The sequence below is a fragment of the Chiloscyllium punctatum genome, chromosome 37 (genome assembly GCF_047496795.1).
Source record: "Chiloscyllium punctatum isolate Juve2018m chromosome 37, sChiPun1.3, whole genome shotgun sequence".
In the NCBI taxonomy this organism is placed as follows: domain Eukaryota; kingdom Metazoa; phylum Chordata; class Chondrichthyes; order Orectolobiformes; family Hemiscylliidae; genus Chiloscyllium; species Chiloscyllium punctatum.
The window spans coordinates 41,166,101-41,185,610 of record NC_092775.1 but is presented as its reverse complement, the minus strand read 5'-3'; the positions used below and the strand labels follow the sequence as shown (position 1 = coordinate 41,185,610).

The 19,510-nt window shown below is 43.4% G+C and overlaps 1 protein-coding gene across 2 annotated transcripts in view; it reads left to right on the top strand.

Annotated features, from left to right (window-relative positions):
• The window catches only part of LOC140463034 (collagen alpha-1(XIV) chain-like), a 186,691-nt gene that overhangs the window by 31,809 nt on the left and 135,372 nt on the right, over positions 1-19,510 (top strand). For both annotated transcript variants that reach the window (XM_072556643.1, XM_072556644.1), the window contains exons 3-8: positions 80-184; positions 8,051-8,194; positions 12,183-12,356; positions 14,429-14,626; positions 16,762-16,917; positions 18,798-18,917. In XM_072556643.1, coding sequence (XP_072412744.1) covers positions 80-184; positions 8,051-8,194; positions 12,183-12,356; positions 14,429-14,626; positions 16,762-16,917; positions 18,798-18,917 — 897 coding nt within the window. The remainder of the gene's footprint in view (positions 1-79; positions 185-8,050; positions 8,195-12,182; positions 12,357-14,428; positions 14,627-16,761; positions 16,918-18,797; positions 18,918-19,510) is intronic.

The window sequence follows — 19,510 nt, the reverse complement described above, 5'->3', positions numbered from 1 at the left end:
ACCATTTATTTACATCTTTAAACATGCTTATATATTTACTTGAAATACTTTGTTTTAATTATTTTGTTTGTACAATTAGGGAGATTGAAATTAACTGTTCTGTCTGAAGATAGACTGCAGATGAAATGGAAAGAGGTTGATGGAAACAGACAGGGGTATAAAGTACGAGTAAAACCATCTGCAGGTAAGGGGACTTTTATTTTTACTCTGGCGAAAAGTAAATTCGACATATGCATTTTTGTAGTTTTCAAATCTAAGTCTCCAGCAGTTTAGCATCTCATGCAAGTTGTTCGTGTGCAGTGAATACCCGTCAGATGTTTGAACATGGAGTGTCGAGTAGATGTGGTCATTAGTCATCTCAAATCTATCCTCACCTTATATTGATGAACGGTGGTCTTCATCTGTCTGTCCTATGCTCTTAGGTCATGGACTTCTGTTCATCTCTGTGTATGGGTAGCATACTACAGAGGATTGCCATTGCCTTGTGTGGGGTGGATGACAAGGAGACTGCCTGCCATCAGGCACATTAGAAGAATTTGCAAGCTGATAATCAATATTGTTGGCAAAGTTATGAATCTACTTTCTGCAGCCATCAAGTCCTGGTGTGGGACTCAAACCTGGACTGCACTACAAGTCAAATACAAAAAAACCAATGACTTTTGTAATTCAGGTCAATGGAGAACAATCAGGATTGGAAATATTTGCTGATATTCTCCGTCCTACCTTAGGGATGCTAAGGCCAATTATAATATTCTTTCTGTTGCCCTGACAAGATCAATTAACAACAATAACCAGTGAGTGAACTGGTGAATGGCCCTTCTGAGGTACATTTCATATTATTACAAGGAATCATGTAGGCACAATAAGATTATTAAAGTAAGATTGCATGGGGTTCAGGATGAGCTTGTTGATTGGATACAAAATTTGCCAAACAACAGGAGACAGAGTGCTGGTGGAGGGTTATTTTCAGATTGGAGGCCTGTGATCAGCGATGTTCCACAGGGCTCAGTGATGGGTCCACTTTTGTTTGTCATTTATGTAAATGATTTAAAGAATATGGTTAGTATGTTTGCGGATGACACCAAATTGGTGGTATAGAGGACAATGAAGGAGGTTATCTAAGATTACAAAGAGATCTTGATCAGTTGGCTCAAAGGGCTGAAAAGAGGCAGATAGAGTTTAATTTGGATAATGTGAGATATTGCATTTTGATAAAACAAAATTTAATACAACTTAAAGTAGGGTAGTGTTGTAGAAAGAGAGACAGGGATTCAGATACATAATTCTTTGAACTTGGCATCACATGTAGACAGGATGGTTAAGAGGGATTTAGCACACTAACCTTCATTGCTCAGGTCTTTGAGTAAAGGAGTTGTGATGTCCTGTTGAAGTTGTACAGGACATTTGTGAGGCCTCTTCTATATTACTGTGTCTAGTTCTAGTCACTTTGTTATGTTAAGAATAGTATTAAGCTGGAGATGGTTCAGAAAAGATTTGCAAGGATGATCTGGGAATGGAGAGTTTGAGTTATAAGCAGAGGCTAGGACATTTTTCACTGGAGATTAGGAGGTTGAGGAGTGACCTCTATAAAGGTTTATAAAATCACGAGGGGCATAGATAAGGTCAATGGCAGGTGTCTTTTCTTTAGGGAAGGGAGATTTCAAGACTAGGGGCATATTTTTAAGGTGAGAGGAGAAAGTTTTTTAAAAAACCATGGGGTTTTGTTTACACCGAATGGTTTGTGTTTGGAATGAATTTCGAGGTGAAGTGGTGGGCACAGGTACAGTTGCAATATTTAAAAGATATTTGGATAATTACATGAATAAGAAATATTTTGAGGGATATGGGCCAGGAGCAGGTAGGTGGGACTGGTTTAATTTGGGATTATGGTCGGCATGGACTGGTTGGACCAAAGTGTCTGTTTCCGTGCTGTATGGCTCTATGAAACTGAGCAAACTAAGATCTTTCATCTTCTTTAGTTTCCTGCCCAAAGGCAGGTTGTACCTAACACCTCCAACATGGGTACTGCAAAAGCTTGCCTAGCTGGAATGAGAAGCTATATCTTGTACTGTTGGCACCATCTGATTCACAATGGCTGTTCAGCCAACTGAACTAACCAGCCTTTCCAACCCCACCCCAATGAACCTTAGTTTGTATGACCACAGTCACTATGTTATATGAGCATCATGTAGCCTGGAGCTATAGATAGATACAAATTGGAGACTCTACTATTTCTATCAGGAAGCTGACCATGTATCTCACCTGCCTTCATTAATATACACTTTTGTCAAATGTTGGAAGTATTTGCAAGTTGTTACTCAACCTGTTCATCTGCAGCATGATGCACTTTCCTTGAGCATCCAAGTCCTGGAGTGAGACTTGAACCCAGAACTTCTAGCTCCAAGGCAGGGGCACAACCACTGCACCACATAATCTCTGCAAGAGTTTTTATATCAAGTTGAAATACCTTAATATTTTCTAAGCTTTCACTCGTTCACAAGAATGGAAAAGTTTATTTGGCAATATTTCATTATCTAGTGAAAAGAAAGCTGAATCAGTGTAGGAATTCTCCTTTCGGCAGTTTAACATTAATTTTCACTGCATTAAACTGGGAGTTTAATGCCCCCCCCAACTCCTTCCAACACTGCCACCCAGCCCCCCAACAATGCCCCCCCCATCTCCGCCCAACACAGCCATCCAGCCCCCCCAACACTGCCCGCCCAACACCGTCCAACACTGCCACCCGGTCCCCAACACCGGTCCCCCCCCAATCTCGTCCAACACTGCCACCCGGCCTCCCAACACTGCCCCGCCAACCCCGTCCAACACTGCCATCTGGCCCCCAACACCGCCCCCCCCAATCCCATCCAACACTGCCACCCGGCCCCCCAACACTGCCCCCCAACACCGTCCAACACTCCCACCCGGCCCCCAACACCGTCCCCCCCCCATTCCTGTCCAACACTGCCACCCGGCCCCCAACACCGCCCCCCCAATCCCGTCCAACACTGCCACCCAGCCCCCCAACACCGTCCCCCCAACCCCGTCCAACACTGCCACCCGGCCCCCAACACCGCCCCCCCCAAACCCATCCAACAGTGCCACCTGGCCCCCCAACACCGCCCCCCTCAACACTGCCACCCAGCCCCCAACACCGCACCCCCAACCCCATCCAACACTGCCACCCGGCCCCTCAACACCGCCCCCCTCCCTGTCCAACACTGCCACCCGGCCCCCCAACACCGCCCCCCCCCAACTCTGTCCAACACTGTCACACGGACGCCCAACATCGCCCCCCCAATCCCATCCAACACTGCCACCCGGCCCCCCAACAACACCCCACCAACACCGTCCAACACTGCCACCCGGCCCCCGACACCGCGTCCCCAAACCCATACAATACCGCCACACGGCCCCCCAATACCGCCCCTCCAACACCGCCACCCGGCCCCCCAACACCGCCCCCCAACCCTGTCCAACACCACAACCCGCCCCCCCCAACCCCGTCCAATACTGCCACCCAGCCCCCCAACACCGCTTCCAACCCCGTCCAACACTGCCACCTGGCCCCCCAACATTGCATCCAACCCCGTCCAAAACGGCCCCCAACCCCGTCCAACATTGCCACCTGGCCCCCCAATATCGCCCCCAACCCCGTCCAACACTGCCACCCGGCTCCCCCATCACTACCCCCCCAGCCCCGTCCAACACTGCCACCCGGCCCCCAACACCGGTCACCCAACCCCGTCCAACGCTGCCACCTGGCCTCCCAACACCGCACCCCCAACCCCGTTCAATACCGCCACCCGGCCCCCCAATACCGCCCCCCCCAAACCTGTCCAACACCACCCCCCCAACCCTGTCCAACACCACAACCCGGCCCCCACAACCCCGTCCAACAGTGCCACTCGGTTCCCCCATCACCGCCTACCCCAACACCGTCCAACACTGCCACCCGGCCCCCAACACTGCTTTCCTAACCTTGTCCAACACTGCCACCTGGCCCCCCAACACTGCCCCCCCAACCCGTCCAACACCGCCACTTGGCTCCCCAACACCGCGCCCCCAACCCCATCCAACACCGCCACCCGGCCCCACAAAACTACCCCCCCGGCCCCCCAACACCAACACCCCAAACCCCGTCCAACACCACCACCCGGCCCCCCAACCCCATTCAACACTGCCACCCGGCTTCCCAACACTGCCCCACCAACCCCGCCCCCCCAACCCCGTCCAACACTGTCACCCGGCGCCCCAACATCGCCCCCAACCCCGTCCAACACTGCCACCCGGCCCCCCCAACGCCACCCTCCCAACCCCGTCCAACACCGCCACCCGGTCCCCAACTCCAACACCCCCAACCCGTCCAACACCGCCTCCCGGCCCCCAACCCCATTCAACACTGCCACATGGCCCCCCAACACCGCCCCCCAATCCCATCCAACACCGCCACCCAACTCCCCAACACTGCCCCACCAACCCCATCCAACCCCGCCCCACCAACCCCATCCAACCCCACCCCCCCAACCCCATCCAACACTGTCACCCGGTGCCCCAACATCGCCCCCAACCCCGTCCAACACTGCCACCCAGCCCCCCAACACCACCCCCCAACCCGTCCAACACTGCCAACCGGCCCCCCCAACACTGCCTCCAATCCAATCCCGTCCAACACTGCCACCCGGCCCCCCAACACTGCCCCCAACCCCGTCCAACACTGCCACACGGCCCGCCCAACCCCACCCCCCAACGCCGTCCAACACCGCCACCGGGCCCCCCCACCCCGCCTCCAACCCTGTCCAACACTGCCACCCGGCCCCCCAAATCTGCCCTCCCAGCCTCGTCCAACACTGCCACCCGGCCCCCCCAACACCACCTCCAACCCCATCCAACACCGCCATCTGGCCCCCCAACATCGCCCTGAACCCTGTCCAACACTGCCACGCGGCCCCCCAACACTGCCTCCAACCCTGTCCTACACTGCCACCTGGCCCCCCAACACTACCTCCCCAACCCTGTCCAACACTGCCACCTGGCCCCCCAACACCACCTCCCCAACCCCGTCCAACACTGCCACCCAGCCCTCCAACACCACCCTCCCAACCACGTCCAACACTGCCACCTGGCCCCCCCAACACCACCCTCCCAACCACGTCCAACACTTCCACCTGGCCCCCCCCAACACCGCCCCCCAACCCTGTCCAACAATGACACCCGGCCCCCTAACAACGTTCCCCCCCCCAACACCGTCCTACACTGCCACCCGGCCCCCCCCAATACCGCCCCCCCAATCCCATCCAACACTGCCCCCCACCCGCTCCCCAACCCCGTCCAACACCGCTTTTTATGGGGTAAGTCTCCAAATAGCACACACACGCACAAACACACAGCCACACACACAACGTTTTACTGCAACGTTTTGGCAGGTTCCACGTTTGTCCTGTACACGACAATGTTGGAGAGATTATCTGGAGAAGTGGTGTTTAAGGTACACCCCTCTGTAGAACTCCAGGGAAAGTGTGTTGAGAGAGAGAGGGCAGGAGGTCAGTCATTTGGAGACGGTGCCTGTTTAATCACTGTAAACAAATGACATGATCACCGTTGGAAACACGTCTTTGATATAATGTTTCTATCGGGACCTCGAGATCTCCTTCGGATAATCCGATTTTTAGGTAATTTGTATTCGGATAATTGAGGTTCCTCTGGAGTAAGCATTGACAATGGTAAGTATAGCACTAGCATACTGTTCACTACCTTCAGTGACAGGGTCGAGCCCATTGAAACTAAAATATGAACTTCATTAGGAGGGATGGGGTTTAATATTTGTTGTCTTTAGCTTCCTTTTCAGAGCTGTATATGATCAATGGTTGGATGTTCCTCTAGTTTTGTGGTCAAAAAGAATATTTCCATCCAACAATGCTTGAATTTAAGCTGAACATTAAAAAGATGGCCTGACACTAGAGTTTTTTTTTGTGTTATCATAGCTTATTCATTTAGCATCAGCTTTAACTTCCTTCAGAGTACCAATCTGCTAGTTACAGAAAGATACAGTATTAGAAATTCTACTACTGATTTGTAGTTATATAATCTCACAATCTTTAACTTTATTATTGATTTGGGCTTCTCATCCATAATTCTGCTGCTTCCTGCTTACCCTTCAGCCCTGTGTTCACTGATATTCAATAGTAACTGATCTACCAATACAGGTGTTCATCTCACACATTTAATTCCCACTCTGTGCAATGAAAGAACAAATAACACAACTTAATGGATCAATCCAAATTTCTCACAATTCATATTAATCTCTGTTTTCAAAGTAGTTCCATGCTCTTTTTTTCTTATCTGTCTCTCCTCATCTCTGTAATCTCCTCCAACACTGCACTCGTACTTCTTCCACTTAAAATGCCCTATCATTGATCGCTGTCCCTTTAGCCAAGGTATCAGACCATGGAATTTGCTTCCTACCATTCTCCATCTTAAAGATGCTCCAGCCAAATCTTTGGCCTCAGTTTTAATGCTTCCTGCTTAGGTTCAGTGTCAGTTTGCATCTGATTATACTCCTGTGGAATGCCTTGGACATTTTAAAAGTGCTGTATAAATTCAATTCACTAATGTTTATAAATCGTTAATGAAAATAATGAGATTGCTCTTACATATAAACTGGTAAATGTAGATTTTTTGAGAATTTACAGTTTTGCTGTCTGACTAACAACTGGCTTCAGCAATTTAACTGCAAGAAACTGTCATGTGGACATAGCAATTCTTGATCAAAGTTATTGAACGGTTCAACATCAAAGTGTCTTTGAAATTGTAATGAAATTAATTGCTGTGATCAAAGAATTTTCTCAATCGGTTTTATTTTATGCACAAAAAACCCACAAAAATTGCGTTCTCAAGAATTGAACATCTTGACGCCAAGTATTCCCTGATTTTGTTAGCAAATTAATCATTGAGAAAAACAGACATTTTCTTGCTTTTCATTAAAAGAGGAATTTCATCCCATAAATATGTTCCTGAACATTTTAGTTTATAAAGCTGAAGTAGCTGTTCCATTTTTTAAACATGAAGTCAGTTACAAGTTGTATTCCTATGTATGTGAGGAGCTGCAGCATGCAAAAAGAAGCAAACCTGATTTGAATACCTTTCATATCAAGTATGTTCTCTGGCTGCTTGCCAAAATAGTACTACATGTCTGTACAGATTAGTTACTATAGAAAAGACATCAATATACTGATGGAAGAGTGCCAAAAACATTTTTAAAGTGCTTTGGCTGATTGATAAAATGGTCAAACTTTGGTTTGTTCCCTCAAGGGTTCATCTGATAGAATATCTCTACATACACTTTAACCTGCATATTTCCAAGCCATTATAAACCACTTGTTGCATGCAGTATTGTTGTGCTCACATACACTAATATTTATTTATTAAGTCTTCAAAAGTAGCAGTTACTATTCCAGATATGGCAGTTTGCAGTAGTGAACAATATCTGCCAGTTGTGGAGTCTCACAAAATAATGGCTTGTTCTCTGCTTATTTTGAATCAGTTCTTTGCTGTCTATCCCATTGGCAGCTGATAACTCAGCATGGTGCTAATTTCTCCACACTTGCATGATACTGACTTGCTGCATTTAATCCTGCAGCTTTCCACTTCATTGTTTTTCCAAACATTACTATGAAGTACCAGCTAATCAAAACTTCAACAGTGATAGATGTATACATATAAAGTTGTATACATATAAAGATCTCAATTGATCTTTCAAATTTTCCCCTCTCAGCTGATGAATAAATCATTAATGTTCCAGAATTTTTCAAATATTATCCATCACAAATTTATATTGTTGATTAAATTTGCTGTCTTGTTGTAAAAAGATAGTAAAGATGATATTTCATGCTACCACAGTTTATGCTTTTAAAGAGGCTGAAGCTGGGAAGTTGCTCTAGAATGCTATTATATCAAAATAAGGAGCCTTGATTTCATTTTAGTGATGGCAAATGCCTCAATCAGTAACCATGATGATACTTTCGCACATTTTGCCTTGTTTATTTAACAGGTACCTTAGACCGGGAAATAATCTTGAAGACAAATATAGCAAAAGCAACGGTTGTTGGCCTTTCTCCCACTCAAGAGTACACACTGCAAATATTACTATTAAATGGAACACGGGAACATCACTATGCCAAAAGGAAATTCATTTGTAAGAATGTAGTTTGCAATCTCCTATTGTGTTCTATCACTTTTCTATAGTCTGGTCAGTAGAAATATTGAAACTTTGTATACAAGAGTAAAATGAATGTAAATATATTCTTTCTTGAAGAACTAACAGTTCTTTTTTACTTATTTATGAGATGTGGGCATCCTAATTGCCCTCCAGAAGTTGGAAGTAAGCTGCCTTTTTGAAACACTGCAATCCATTTAGTCGAGGTAGACCCACAACTGTGAAGGAGGGAGTTCCAGGATTTTGACCCAGTGACACTAAAGGAACAGAGATATGTTTCCAAGTCAGGATGCTGAGTGCCTTGAAGGGGAACGTGTTGGTGGTGTTTGCATGTATCTGCTACCCTTGTCCATCCAGATAATAGTGGTCATGGGTTTGGAAGATGCTCCCCAAGGAGCCTTGGTGAATCTTGTAGGTGATACACATTGCTGCGACTGAGCATTGATGGTGGAGAGAGTGAATGTTTGTGGATGTGGTGCGAATCAAGTGAGCTGTTTTGACCTGGATGGTGTCACGCTTCTTGAGTATTGTTGGAGCTGCACTCACCCAGCATAGTGGTTAGCATTCTATCACATTACTGATTTGTGTCTTTATAAATGATGGGCAGTCTTTGAGGAGTTAGGAGGTGAATTATTCGCTGCAGGATTGCTAGCATCTTACTTACTTTTGTAGCCACAGCATTTGTATGACTAGTACAGAATAGTTTCTGGACAATGGTAACTCCCCAGGATGTTGATAGACTTTTCTCAACCAGTATTCTTTTATAGTGTAGGATTGAGCAATGGTAATTCCATTGAGTACCAAGTGACAGTTGATAGATTCTCTCTTATTGAAGATGGCATAAAGGTCACACCCTGTAGATTTTCTTTATTTTGGACTGTGGATCAAAACCAGTTGTGGAGGCTAGGAGTCATCAAAATGACAACAACTCTCTAATTCGCCACTGGGAAGGTGAACAGAGTGCATGAAAAATACAGGGCATTATCCTTCAGACTGCAACAGAGAAAGGGTCTCTCACTCTCTTTCTCTCTGGTGAAGTAAAACTTGAAAGGTAGCTAGCTATTCTCCCCAGTCAGTTGTTCTAAGCCATTGCCTTTTACCAGTGACTGAAGGACTGAACAATTAATGTGCTACTTTCTCTGTGTCTGCAGTAAAACTCTGAAGGACCTTATTAAAGAATAAGAAACTCAGAGATCAGAAGGACCTGGGAAGCAAAAGGCTACCTCATTGAATCTTATAAATTGGTGCCATTGAACTATGTTTCATCATATCTTTTCCTTTTATACCGAACAGTCATGTTTGTTTGTTTGTCTGTATGGGTAAATAGGGATTTAAGAAAGGGTTTAGAGATTCAGGTCACAGAGTTATATGTTGATAATTCATAATATTGCTTGGTTTTGATCACAATTGATTTCTTTTCAATAAATATTAGTTTCCCGTTAAATCCAAAAACCTGGTCAGAGTTTTCTGTTAACCTGAGATCACCAGACATGAAAATTCAGGACTTTGAGTAATTTAATTAATTAAATATTTAACTCGTATGATTGTCCTGGGAGTAGTAAGGCTCCAATAGCAGTGCACCTTCCTAAGTTTTTTTAATTGACTTCTTGTGGGAAGTGAGCATTGTGGCTGGCCAACATTTATGGCCTGTCCCTAGTGGCCCATGAGAAGATTGTAGTTAGCTGCTTTCTTGAACTATTACAGCCCATCTGCTGCGAGTTGACCCATAATGCCATTAGGGAGGGAATTCCAGGATTTCGACCCAGGGACAGTGATTGAACAGCAATAGATTTCCAAGTCAGGATGGTGACTGACTTGGAGGGGTATTGAAAGTAGTGGTATTCCCATGTACCTGCTGCCCTTGTACTTCAAGATGGAAGTGGTTATGAGTTTGGAAGATGCTGTCTGAGAATCTTTGGTGAATTTCTGCAGTGCATCTTGTAGATAGTATACACTGCTGCTACTGAGGGTTGATGGTGGAGGAAGTGGATGCTCGTGGATGTAGTGCCAGTCAAACTGGCTGCTTTGTCCTGGATGGTGTCAAAATTCTTGAGTGTTCTTGGAGCTGCACCGATTTGCTATTTCTAGAAACAATTACTATTGAAATAACCTCAGTATATAGGTAAAAACAATGACTGCAGATGCTGGAAACCAGACTCTGGATTAGTGGTGCTGGAAGAGCACAGCAGTTCAGGCAGCATCCGAGGAGCAGTAAAACCGATGTTTCGGGCAAAAGTCCTTCATCAGGAATAAAGGCAGTGAGCCTGAAGCATGGAGAGATAAGTGAGAGGAGGGTGGGGGTGGGGAGAAAATAGCATAGAGTACAATAGGTGAGTGGGGGAGGGGATGAAGGTGATAGGTCAGGGGGGAGGGTGGAGTGGATAGGTGGAAAAGAAGATAGGCAGGTAGTTCTTGTAGAGAGAGGAGTTTCCTCATTTCCCCTTCCCCCACCTCACCCCAGTTCCAAATTTCCAGCTCAGCACTGTCCCCATGATTTGTCCTACCTGCCTATCTTCTTTTCCACCTATCCACTCCACCCTCCCCCCCCCCCCCGCCCTATTACTTTCATCCCTCCCCCACTCACCTATTGTACTCTATGCTACTTTCTCCCCACCCCCACCCTCCTCTAGCTTATCTCTCCACCCTTCAGGCTCTCTGCCTGTATTCCTGATGAAGGGCTTTTGCCTGAAATGTCGATTTTGCTGCTCCTCGGATGCTGCCTGAACTGCTGTGCTCTTCCAGCACCACTAATCCAGACATGAGAATCTGTCAATATTGAGTTACAGTTGAAGCAGTTTGAGCATGAGAAGTGAATGAAGAAGTTAGAGCTGGCAGACGAAGTCAAACAAAAAGCAGGAAAAAAATAAGGAAAAGGAGATGAAAATGAAAAGAATGAAAATGGGATATTAAATTTCATATTGCCAAAGGAAAAAGAAGAGGAAGGGACAATTCACAAATATAAGCTTTAAACAAGCAATATAATTTTATAAACTCCTGTTACACATACGTAGACAAACAAATGGGGAACTTAGGTTATTGATCGAGACTGAAAAACTGGATAGTTAGTTCAGTGATCTTCATTTCCTGATTCTGATGTTGAGATGATCTTAGATTAGATAGCCAAGCCTTTGGTGTTCAGCTGTCTTTCTCTGGAAAATTCCACTGGTTTTTAAGTACAGACTGATTCACTTGGGAAGCGTCTCTGATTTAACAATTCAAAGATCACAGCTCACGGCAACAGTGCAGGAAAGGTAACTGGTTTTCTTCAAGACTAAACAGCAGAGAACAGGCAGCTTCTGCTCAGAAGAAAGTAGCACACCCTTCCATGTCTTTCTCTGTCTCTGTATCTCTGTAACTTGCTTCTAATTCCATCCTGTTCAGTTAGCTGAGAAGCAATGAACTTCACTTTTAAGCAAGTCCTTAGCTCCCGATTGTCAGCAATTGCCAGAGCCCATAGCCGCAAAACAGAGTTCACATAGGTATCAACTTTCTTGTTGTGAAATTATGCCGCCAACCTGGTAAATCCTTGTGTTTTGTAAAGTAATGGTTCTTTTTCCGTGCAGGCCACAGTTTTTAAAGACACAGAAATAAAAGACATGATTCTTATAAATTATAGTCCTTAAAATATCAGTAGAATATTACCACCTTCTCAAAGGCAATAAGGAATGGACAGTAAATGCTGACCCTACCAGTATTGTTTAAATTGCATTGTAAGAACATAATGGTACTGTGACACCCCAAGGACTGCAGTGATTCAATAAGACAGCTCACAGTCACCTTGCGCAAGGCGCAAGTGATGCTGGCCTTGCCAACACTATCTATATACCTTGAACAAATAATAAAACACTCTTTGTTTTACATTTTGATATTTAAAATACTCAATTTTTCTGTAACTTGGGTTAGCACTTAACATTGTTTACTTGGTCATCTTATTTTAATGTGATGCATATTATGGTTTTCATTTCAGTAAATGTTCTGAAACAACAACATTTAGAAAAAGTTCTCAAACGTAAACAAGACAAAAAGAAGATTTTAGGTATAGCAGGAGAGAATGGGACTCAATTGGACTTTAGTTTCTCTGAAAGCAATTCAACAGAGTTGCATCAAATAGAAACATTGCATGGACTACAATCAAAAAAAGGTAAGGTGACAAAATATCCTCTGTGTGTAACAAAAATGTAATAGAAATGTAGTTAAAGTAAACAAGTATGTTTATAATTTTATCATTCTGCTCTGCCACCACCCCAAAGAGGGGTACATTTTTAACTCACGGAAATAGGGTAAATGAAGTTCTGAAAAGCATTCTGATTTATTGACTGCCCCATTCCAACTAGTATCCATTCCCCATCAATTTGGTTGAGTCCTTTGAATTGGTAGCCATGGTCTTGCTGTTAGTATACTGATTGGAATCCTGTGATTTACACAGAAATTAAGATAATATTGAAATACTGTAGGGTTCTAGTTTGTGATCAGTAATTGCTGATTTTTCAAATCACTCCCAGATCCCTGGTTCTGACACTGGACTTACCTAGAAATGAGAAATTCAGGGAAAAAAAAATCTTACATTTAATTAGATAATTATATACAGTATCAAATTAAACAGAGATTAAGACATTATTAGAAGCTAAACAGCAGTTTTAACACTTTACTCAGACTTCCTACCCTTGGGGTTTCCTGTTCTATCACCATTCACCATTCCGTCCTGTCTAGCTAGGTTGGATGCTTTGGGGTCTGGGAATTTAAGCTCACCACTGGGGTAAATGTAATTTTGAAATATAACTGGCCATTCCCACTTGCCATACCCGGTATTTCAGTGAAGACTCCGGACTGTGTAGGCGATCAGGCTGAGACTGCTGATGCGGTAGGATGTGTTTTGGATTTATTGGGTGAGTGCTTGGTTTTCCTTTCTTTCTGCTGGTTTTACAAGCCAGTTTTCTGAGGCCTTGTGGTATCAATCGGGTTAGTGGTTTTTGGAGCTTGTCAGTTCTCAGGTCTGCCGGTCATTGTCGGTTGCTGTTGGTTCCCCTTGTATGGAACAGGTCTGTGTCGGTAGGTTTCGGGATTGCCATCAGGATCCCCCTTCTAGAGATAGCTGTGCAGATAGTTCTTTGGGAGACAACTTTCTCAGGTGAGATTGGGGCCTGCAATTATATTAATTTCTTGCTGTGAAATTATGCAGCCATCCTGGTAAATCCTTATGTTTTGTAAAGTAATAGTTCTTTTTCTTTGCAGGCCGCAGTTTTTAAAGACAAAAATAAAAGACATGATTGTGACAAACTACAGTCCTTAAAAATTCATCAGGATATTACCACCTTCTCAAAGGCAATTAGGGATGGACAATATAGAATTATACTAATTGCACGTCCTTTATCTTTGCCATTGTATAACTGGTGTTCCCTTTGAGGAGAGTTGGCTTCCTGACAGTTAAGAGTATGTGTGAATGTATTTTGATTGAAGTTGAATATGTAATATCTCTGTGAATGAATATTGATTGAAGTTGAACATTTCGTATCTGTCGAAGCCCCATTTAGTCTGTGTGTTGGGTAGCCTGAATTGTAAAGAGGTCACTTTCAGTCTGGAGTGCTATGTCTGGTGATTTTTCTCTTAGATCCATGGTGTGAATTTGATTTTCAGGGTGAACAAAGGTTCCAAGCAGCCACCTCTGTTACTGTTTATTTTTCCCAGAGTGTAGCCCAGCTGCCTTTTTACTTTTAAAAGTTTTTTGAAAACTCCAGGATTTTGGTGCAGCGTTTTAGATGGGAGGGAGTTTTGCTTAATCCTACAATACCAAGGACAGCTTGTGCTACACGCACTCCATATATGAGTAGTTAGTAGTGAGCACTCTACCTGGTGGTTTGTGAAGGAAGCTCTGCAGCCCCTGCTTAAAAAAATGGTTTTGATAATGTAAAGCATTTCTGTGATCAGATAGGGTATAAGAATCCATCTGATCCCACAGACTCACTGGGACCCAGTTACCCTCCCCTCTCCACCTCTGTCAGTTTCCTCAACTCTAGTTATGTAAATGACATGGGTCTTTCACTGAAGAAATTGGATAATCAACACGATCATCCTGAATATTGCTTGTCTAACATCCGTCCAGGGTTAAACATGACTCCGGGAAATCTTTGCTTGTGATTTTGCCTCAAATACTTTTGGATTGGAGAAAAAGATGTAGAATAAATCGCAGTCTTGGCTTCTTTTAAATGATTGCAGTGAAAAGTCCAGAACGGAAAAAATCATCTGATAAGACGATGGAGAATAAAATGAAAGGGAGATTGAGCATCACTGCAAATGAAAGTGGAAGAATATCGCAGGTGAAAAATACGACACAAACTTTGCCTAAAAATAAAAGAAAAATAGTCCAAGACAAACGAAAGGAAGAACCAGTATTTGAAGAATTTCCTGCCAAGGGTGAGGAATTCCTGTAACATTTATTAATGCTGAAATACATCACATCATTATAGCAATGAGGTTTCATATGATATGTGAGATAGATTTTACACACCCAAACCGGTGTGTTTGAAGTTGTACAGCACATAACATTGAGCAGGTCATTCAACAATCCTGCCACCTATTTGCCATTCTATCTGAAATGTTGGGGGAGATGTGAGCGGCACAGTGGTTAGCACTGCTGCCTCACAGCACCAGAGACCTGGGTTCAATTCCCGCCTCAGGCGACTCTCTGTGTGGAGTTTGTACATTCTCCCTGTGTCTGTGTGGGTTTCCTCCAGGTGCTCTGGTTTCTCCCACAATCCAAAAATGTGCAGGTTAGGTGAATTGGCCATGCTAAATTGCCCGCAGTGTTAGGTGAAGGGGTAAATGTAGGGGAATGGGTCTGGATGGGTTGCGCTTCGGCGGGTCGGTGTGGACTTGTTGGGCCGAAGGGCCTGTTTCCACACTGTAAGTAATCTAATCTAATCTAATCTACACATGTGGTCTTGGGGCCTCTGGCCCTTAAATGACCAGTTGAGGGTTATTTAAGGGCCTCCTCCTGACTCTGCCAGTTTTTTTTAGATTACTTACAGTGTGGAAACAGGCCCTTCGGCCCAAAAAGTCCACACCGATCCAACGAAGAGCAACCACCCAGACCCATTCACCTACATTTACCCCTTCACCGAACTCTATGGGTGACTTAGCATGGCCAATTCACCTAACCTGTACATTTTTGGACTGTGGGAGGAAGCCGGAGCACCCGGAGGAAAGCCACGCAGACACGGGGAGAATGTGCAAACTCCACATGGTGGGATAGACCCATGCCATGCAAGAAGCATTAGTTCCGGAAACTGGTGTTGGGCAAAGGTCATTGGCTGAGTTTCGACATCTGTACTTCAACACAGCTGCAGATGTGAACCCTGCTGACCCCAACCTCTATGTATGTTGATTTGCTTTTGATACAGCTTTCCAAACGTATCTTCAATTTATCATTATGAAGCTGAGAACATTTTGAGAAACACATTGCTCAGGCAAGATAAAGTTCCAAGCTTTTTCTGTTTTGTAATTTAAATATATGTTATTTCATTGAGTTGAATTTTCTGATTCATCACAGCTAATCACACATAGCATTATGAATTGAGTGGATGGGACTTTGGGCACAGAAACAATATGCCTCTATGGTCTTCTGTCTATTCATGTTACATAATGTATGTTACATAATAATGTATAAAGTTTATCAGCAAGGAGAATTCTAAACTATAAAATTATCTTCTACATATTTTTTATGTACAGATTGATATTTTTACGCTCTAAAGAAAGTGGATATGGTGTTTACTGTATCATTTCATGTTTCTGGTTTCGTCTTGTTTCGGGCTATTTTCCCAAAACCCATGATGGCTCTCCCCTAACGGGATGGCAATGTGCGATGGCTGCTCCCCTCCAAGTGACAGTTTGTCAGTTCGATTGTATGAAAGACTAAATGGGACTTAGTTTGAGTTGCCAGAAGCAGTTTTGGAACAGGGTATCTGGCTGGGTGGCAGAATGAGTAGGTCAATGGCCAGTCAGGCTATCGGCCATCTCTGTCAGTCTGATTTCAGTCTAGCCTGTCCTGTGGAGGAGCAACCTTTCACTGAAAATGTGGCAAATTGCCAATTCTATTCAAATTACATTTTTGAAAGTTTTTGAGAGGCCATCATTAACTTGTGCTGCCCTGTCCTTCAGAAACCTGTAATATATCCTACTGCTGCTTTGGAGCTCAAGGTCCTCCTGTCCATTGTCCTTAAATAACAAGCCTAGCATTTGGTCATTAATGGGCCAATTCGGGGAAAATCACAGAATAGTGATTGTTCTCCATACATTGCAAGTTTTTGATGTCATTTTGAGTAGTCATACTGAACCTGAAGACGATAAAATTGCACTGCATCTTTATAGTGAATTCTGAATTATTTTTGTAATAGTAAGCTAAATACCATTAGCAGCTCATGAATACTGAACACATTCTGATGATGTTCTTCTGTCTAGAGGTTTAATCTTTGTTAATGCTTCTTCCTGTAGTAGTGGCTGAATTGTTTCAATACATTGTTAAAATAATAACGATTGTTATGACATTGCAGGATCTCAGTTCAAGTGCCAGTTGAGTACTGCTGCTGATATCATAATTCTAATCGATGGGTCCTGGAGTATTGGCAGAGTAAACTTCCGATTGGTGCGTCAGTTTTTGATAAACTTAATTACACCTTTTCATGTTGATATGAATGGAATTAGAATTGGTAAGTACTGCACTGTTGCTTAACTTTTAATGCTCTGGTTTGGCTAGTTTTCCTCTGCCGTCTGTGCTATTTAATTAAAGGGAAGACTTAATTTACACATATAATCAGAGACAAGTAATAGTTTCAAAAGAAGGAATGTTCCCCCGAGCTTCATAAAGGTAGACTGGAAGTGATGTCTGTCATGCAAATGTAGTCCTAGTGGTCCCACTCCTCAGAGTGAATCATGATTTATGATCAGACCGAGGGGGAGGTGGCCTCGTTTAGTGTAAGAAGCACTTGATCCATCTGTTTGAAATTTCATAAAAATAATCAACAGGACGTAGTGATAACTGCTCCAGTCCAAATTTTTCCCCACCCCCAGCTGCATTCCTGTATCAAGCTGATGCTTCTCATGCTGTGTCAGTAGCTGGTTGGATGGAAATCTAGGCAACTGATGCTGCTGTAATTTTCATTGCTTTTAATACCCACCTCCATGGGCAGTAACAGTTAGCAATATGCAGACATTGCTGCTATAATGAGTTCTAAGAAACTCCTTTCACAATTATAGCACCCTTTGTTTACATTTTATTCCTGAGCTTACGCAATCTAATAATGATAAATTCTTTTCTAAACCTACAGCTATGTTCTATGCTCAAGTTTCATAGGGTAATCCATTATGACCTTTCAATCTCGTTGGAGGGGAAGGTAGCAATGTGGGATGCGGGGGAACCCAAAACAATGTTAAGCTATTAGTAATTTGTGAATTCAAAAAAATCCTCTTCTAGTCTGTGCTTAATTAATAACTGGGACTGCAGTACTGATGCTAAAGTTGTCCTCAGCAGCTTTGAGTGAGAGTAGAGAGAAAGTAGCAGGATACTTTCTCTCAGCCTTAAATTATTTAAGAATAAGTATTCAGTGAGGACAAGGTCAGATTTAACTGTAGTATCTTGCTGCATTCATTCGCAGGAAGAGTACTTAACTGAGATATTGGAGAACTACTGGCAGACATGGAATGGTATCCTAATTAGGATGCTTTCAGGAGATGGTAACTTATGAAGAAAAGACAAAATGATCTCTACGCACTGACTTGAGGCATAGGAACATTTTAAATTCCTTCAGGCAATGGTAATATAGTGGTGATGTTACTGGACTAGTAATCATGATACGTGGACTAATGACCTACAGATGCAAGTTTACAATCCCATTGTGGCAGCAAGGGAATTTAAATTTGGTTAATTTATTACATTTGCAATAAAAAAATTAGTAGCAGAAATGATGTAACTTGCAGATTACATTGAAGATTAATCTTATTCACTAATGTTCTTCAGGAAAGAGAATCTACTGTCCTTTCCCCTCTTAGTTCGATACACGATTATGTGATCTACACATGACTGACTTATATGTGACTTTCTGATCTCTGTATGACCCTGAGTCAACAGAAATGGAAACAGAAAGTTCTGGGAAAATTCAGTAGATCTGGTAGCATCTGGGATTAGAGAAACAGAGTTAAAGTTTTGAGACCAATGCCCTTTCTTTGGAATGGTTCTAATAAGTTTTTCCAGCAATCTGTTTTTATTTCAGATCTCCAGAATTCACAGTGTTTTTCTTTTATTTCAGGATCAATAAAATTGTGATAGATTCTGAACCCCTTTATGAAATGGCTAGTAAGCTACTCATTAAGGGAAAATCACAATGGCCAGTGACATCCATAAGTGTCTTATGTCTCTAAGTTAATATAGTGAGGAAAGTTGCTCTCCACCAGCTCTTGTAGGAGCTGGACAATAAACGCTGGTCCAGCCAGTGACACCCACATCCCATGAAATAATTTTTAAAATGCAAGATAGCATGTGATTGCCAGTGACATGCACCCTGATTATTCAAGATGATTATTCTTAAAACAGGATTAACTCAGTACAGTGGTGAACCAAGGACAGAGTGGGACCTGAATACTTACTCAAGCACAAATGAGGTGCTAGAAGCAGTTCAAAAAATACGCTACAAGGGAGGCAATACTTACACAGGTACATAATGGCTTATAATACAATAAAGGCAATTTGAATGCTTATTGTACATTAAATATTTGGCAAGTTACAAAAATCTTTGAAGACAAGACTTCTTTTGCTTTGGTTATGACTTTAATATCACTAATATTATTTACGCTAACACATAATAAAGGTTAGGCACTTTAGCCATCTTCAAAGCCTGAAGGGCTCTCTGCCTGTATTCCTGATGAAGGGCTTTTGCCCGAAACATCGATTTTACTGCTCCTCGGATGCTGCCTGAACTGCTGTGTTTTTCCAGCACCACTCTAATCTAGATAACTAACTTGTTTGGAATAATGTCAGCAGCATGGTTTTGATTCTTAGTCTGCTTGAGGTAGATGTGGCCCATATCTCCGTGCCCTGTGTGCCTGGAACGCAATGGCAGTACACCACCAAATAAAAATGTCCAAGAAACTAGCTCATGATGAAAAGTCAAGAGTCATTGGCCAAGGGCCTGACTTCAGGTAGCGTATCTATACCAGTACTGTCATTTGGTGCAGTATATTTTTGGGTCTTCCTCACTGTTCCTATTTAGTTGTTTCTGAAGCCTCTAGAAGTTACTTCCACCTTGA